General features: G+C 28.9%; 1 protein-coding gene across 2 annotated transcripts; it reads right to left on the reverse strand.

Moving 5' to 3' along the window:
- Positions 1-2,388: 2,388 nt before the first annotated feature.
- Positions 2,389-4,856, reverse strand: LOC117170269. 2 transcript variants are annotated; one of them, XM_033356925.1, is made up of 2 exons: positions 4,293-4,856; positions 2,389-2,551 (listed from the first exon to the last, which is right to left on the reverse strand). In XM_033356925.1, the coding sequence occupies exons 1-2, from the start codon at positions 4,852-4,854 to the stop codon at positions 2,535-2,537; spliced, it is 579 nt and encodes a 192-aa protein (XP_033212816.1). In that variant the 5' UTR covers positions 4,855-4,856; the 3' UTR covers positions 2,389-2,534. The 2 variants fall into 2 exon arrangements, with proteins under 2 accessions (XP_033212816.1, XP_033212815.1); XM_033356924.1 differs by having other exon boundaries at positions 2,389-2,571.
- Positions 4,857-5,190: the final 334 nt, after the last annotated feature.

A 5,190-nucleotide genomic window follows, 5' to 3' on the forward strand; every position in this document is an offset into this window, starting at 1 on the left:
TACAGGCAGGGTCACCCCCGCCCCCCGAAAAAATTATAATTATATATTATTTTAATTATTATTATAATTATAATTATATTTGAGCACGTTTTATTTCAATGTGTGTACCAACATAAATAATTCATTAGAAAATACTACCATTTTTACAGACTTACACAGAAAAAAATACCTTGTTAATTCAATAAAAAATGGATATCTGACCAAAATGAATTTGTAAAAATGGCAGTATTAAAAAAATAGGTAAAATTAACAACGTTGACGTTGTTACGGAAATCTTTGGTATCGAGACAAAGTTATTTGTTTTGATAATAAAGCCAATTGTGTTGAGATTAAAATAAAATTTTTTTAAAAAGAAGATGAATTGCTAAGCTTACACAGTTATTTGTTTCTATTATAAAGCCCATTTTGTTAAAATAACTATAAAAGTTAGTTGGAAATTAACTAAATTGCTACATGAACAAAGTTATTTTATTAAAATAACATTGGTAATTAATTATTATATCAACATTTTTTTCTTGTGATACAACCCAAGTGCGAAGTCACATACGGCCCAACATTGGGCCATAGTCGGCAAAAATATTGCCAAAGCTCGGCTGCCATTATCGCACCAATGATGGAATGATAACTATGGCCTGCACTTGGCAGCCAAAGTTTGGCTGCCATTGTCGGCCCAACACTGATACGGTCTAAGGATATGACAAAAAAGATATTTAAAAAATAAATATTAACTGATTGCGAGTACTTTGAATATAAATATTAATGGTCCTGTTTAGACTGAATACATATATTACATTTTGAACATTATATCACAAATAAAATTTCTAAGGCTACGGGGTATCGAACCTACATCTATATACCTAAATCAATCGCCTAGCAGCCGGGCGTGCTAACCACTCCGCTAAACTGACAAGTTGAAACTCTGTGAAAAAGCCATTCTCATAAGCTGCAGTTCAGAAAACTTAAAGAACCAAATTTTAAGCTCTCTTTCTCTAATTATTTATTATTATGTGACGTTGTGTAAATGTAAAATACATGAAATGTTAACAGGAATATCATAACACTAATCTTTAAATAAATAATTTAAATCGATTACAATTTTTCTTCGCGTAATATTTTATTTTTATCCGTTGTAGCCTGCTTCACAACTTTTTGCAATGATAAGAAATGTAATTTTTATAAACATTAACAATTTTTAATGACAGAACTTAACAAATTTCATCGTGAACTTTGACAATTTTTCAACACATGTTTTTTATCTTTCGTGTAAAATTTGTTTATTAGGTGCTAAAACTAAGACTTGGTGAAACGAAGTGCCGATTCTGGGTCAAGCATCGGTGGAGAATCGGCAAATATAAATAGCCAATATAGGCTGCCAGCACTGGCTCAACATTGGGACGATTTAAATAAAACATGGTTTGCCGTGGTAAAAGTGACACTTGGCTCAGTAATGTGCCATCACTGGGCTAGACTTTGGCTGATCCTCGTGAAACATGGTCTCCCGTCTATGTCTCCCGATATTGGCCCAATAACTTTAGCCGACCTGTGGCTGCCAAAATTGGACCAACACTGGGCCGTGTATTCAGCTCCGGCAATTCGCACTTGGGCACTTACACTGGTTACATTTAAAAGAAAAAATAAGTAAAAGTGGCAAAGAACTTTATTAAGTTATGTTAAGACTTTGTTACCTTATTAAAAAATATTGCTGTTCTTTCTATTTTTTTCCATTAAAATTTCATACTGTGCTGTTAATGTAGCAAATTCAAATTGTTACTCCTGCAAACACTTTAGAAAAAATATAAATTTATTTTGATAACGGTGCATAGATACTTATTGCTTTAGTTACGATAATTATTAGTATCGATAATATGGTTTTGTTACGATTTATAACTTCATTGTGATTGGAACAATAATTCCTTTCTTAAAATATAAAGCAAAATTGTCAATTTTGCTTATTTATAACACTGATTTTGCCTATAAATGGAAAAATGGTTGATAAATTAAAATATCAATCTGTATTTAATTAATTTATTAACTTATTTTTTAACTTACATTTATAGAAATATCAAAATTTAATAATTACAAGGTTGTAAAAAGAATTACATATAAGAGAAATACACAGGGCATTCATATTTAAAAAATTTTTATTTACAAGTTGCATTTAAATGTAATGTAGTAGTTTAAATCATTCATTTTGTAAATAATGCATTTAGGATTTTATGGTAATGTTTTAATAAATAATATTTAATATTACAAATAATATCATTTGTCAGCATTACAAATAACTTTGATAGTTATGAATTTGTTTCATGGAAACAAAGTAAGTTTGTTATTCTAGTAAATAGTTTTTGTTATGAAATTAACAAAGTTGGCATTGTATTTTTACCAAGACTTATTTGTCAATTGAATCATGCCGTTTGATGAAACAACATTATTTTCAGTAACAAATTTTTAGATTGTTAAAGTAACAAAGCCTTTTTTTCTGTGTACGTAGTGTGTTAGAGGCCACCTGTCGTCTCTCTTCCAGCGAAGCACTACTAGAACTGGATGACTGCTGCATTTCCAAAACATGAACTGAATTAAAAAATATACATTTTAAATGATTGGCAGACATAATGCGTGAATAACTTACACGGATGTGAGAAACAAAATGAAACTACATTTCAATTAAACTGACATACAGATTATTTCGTTGAGAAATCTGAAGAAAGGATATTTTTAATTTTTTTTTCAATCAAGGGTCAATATTCTCGAAATAATATATTTTTTTAAATAAGTAGGTCCATATAAAAAACACGTATTACTAGTTTATTTAGTTCGCTATTTTCAACCAAAGAGGCGAATTTTCTACTAAAATTGTGGATCTTCAACGCAAAAATTGAATTTTTAAGAAAGTAGTTCAATTTTCAACCAAAGAGTTGAATTTTCGACCTAAAAACAAAATTACTTAAAATGAGAGAATCATGTTTCTAAAAAACAATTAATAGGCTCATTATGTAGTTGGTTAAAAATTGAATATAAAATAATTTCGGTCTTTTCATTATTAAATTACAATCAGTTATATTTTAATTTTTTAATATTCAGTGATTTGCTAATTTTACCATCAGTTTTAATGAAACGAATTTTACAACTGAAACAATAATGACTAATTTACAAAAAATTTGTTCGATCACTTTTATTAAAATTCAGTTTTGTACGATGGTTCGATTTGGGCTTTTGTGAAAGTCAACAAATGGATTATATAAAAAATGTCTCTCCATATCATTGAATTCAAGAAAAATGTAAACACAAGAGATAAGTTTTTTTTGTTTTTAAAATTGAAAATCCATGCATAATAAATTCATCTGTAAATTAACAAATATAAACTTATGAGAAAAATTCAAAAGATGTGTTTATGATAAATTTGTTAAATATTTATAAGATTGAGTAACTTGTACATTTTTAAGGAATTTCGTTTTAAACAATCAAGAAGATATAAAAAAGTTTCCCAAAATATCAAAGATTAAAAACGCAAGTCACATACCAAAAAAGTGTTTAAATAGTAATTTAATAAGTCAATTAAAAATCATATATAAATTTGTAAGCAATATTGGCATATGATTGAAATATTTACAACTATAATTAATTTTTACACATAATAGAAATAATACCTAGTGGTTTCCTATAAATATTTCCTGATGAGAAAATCTAAAATAATTTCCAAACATGTTGGACCCCAGTAGTATAAAAAAGTCGAAGAAAAAAATAAGGAAATTAATTTTGAGTTTGTTCGATTGACTCTTTCCTTTTTTCCTCCTCTTTTTTATTTGTTATATATCTGTCTCTACTAAACCTATTAATTGTTTTATAGAAACATGATTCTCTCATTTTAAGTCATTTTGTGCAGTTATGTTACACAAATTGAATTTTTTGAGAATGTGTTTTGTTTAAAAACTGATTTTTGAAAGCGAAATTGTTAAACATTATTGTGCAATTTATTTCACAATTTTTCTTCTTTACATTCGTGTTTTTTTAATTTCTCTACGAAGTCCTATTAATTTTTAGCTCGAAACTATCAGGAATGTTCAATTTTATTTTCATTTTTTTTTTGTTTTTACAAGGGCCTATAGGATTTATGATCCGAAAAGATAGTAGTGAAATAGTAGTCTAATTTTAGCAGTACTGTTTTGAAACATAAATCCCATGACAACTTGCAAAAATTATGACAGAAGTTTGTGCTTTACTAATTGGTGGTTGTTAGAATATTTTCAATTTTAGAATAAAACTTATTTTCAAATTATGATTACACGAAATACCTGCATGTTTTTGTTCTTCATAAACTCGTCTACGCCAGCTCTCCTCTTCTTCGATACGCTTCTCGTGGTTTCCGGTTTTCTCTTGTAAAGATTTATCAACTTTAGCTATGTATGCTTTACGTCCATTCTCTCTTTGAAGTATCAGAAATTGTTTATCTTCTTCGAAAACATCAGTGCGAGAAAGAACGTCTGCCAATGATATATCAAACAATTCACTTAGCAACTGTTTGAAATCGTTATCATTCCTTTGTTGTATTTCTGTCTGACGATTTGAACTCTTTTTGAGAATCCGCCATTTCTCAAATAAACCTTTTATTTTGTTCAAACAGCGCTGGTCACTTTGCACAGGTAAGCGTGCTTTGGTCCAAAAAATTTTCACTTCGTTCAACACTAAAACAGCACTCTCTGGTACATTGAGTTTTATATGACGATGATTATAAAAGAAAACTCGAAGCACTTGTAAATTCGATGGTAATCTATTTCCGTTAATTTCCCGCTCCATATAATCAATTATATAGATTTTTTCACGCATTCTGCGTTCGATATCTAACCGCTCAGCCATAGCTATCTACGCCAGATGTTGGCAGTCGAACTCAGGAAGGAAAACTGACTCAAAATCTTGATAGATGGTGAAAATTATTTACAAAGCAAGGCAATGTTTCCTGAACTCAGGTATAAACCCATTACTTAGGTATAACATGCAAAAGGTACAGAAACAAGTTTTCCGACAATTGCTGCATCTCTGAATCTACAGAGATAAGCGCACCTCATTAAAGTCTCTCAGTCATTACTTCAAGGAAAAGTTGTATTCAATATGATCTATGTAGAAAATTTAAAGCATATTTCAAATATCTGTTTTTTTTTAGAAAAATATATTCACAAAAAAGAAAGAGATTGT

Source organism: Belonocnema kinseyi, chromosome 3, assembly GCF_010883055.1.
Source record: "Belonocnema kinseyi isolate 2016_QV_RU_SX_M_011 chromosome 3, B_treatae_v1, whole genome shotgun sequence".
NCBI classification, from domain to species: domain Eukaryota; kingdom Metazoa; phylum Arthropoda; class Insecta; order Hymenoptera; family Cynipidae; genus Belonocnema; species Belonocnema kinseyi.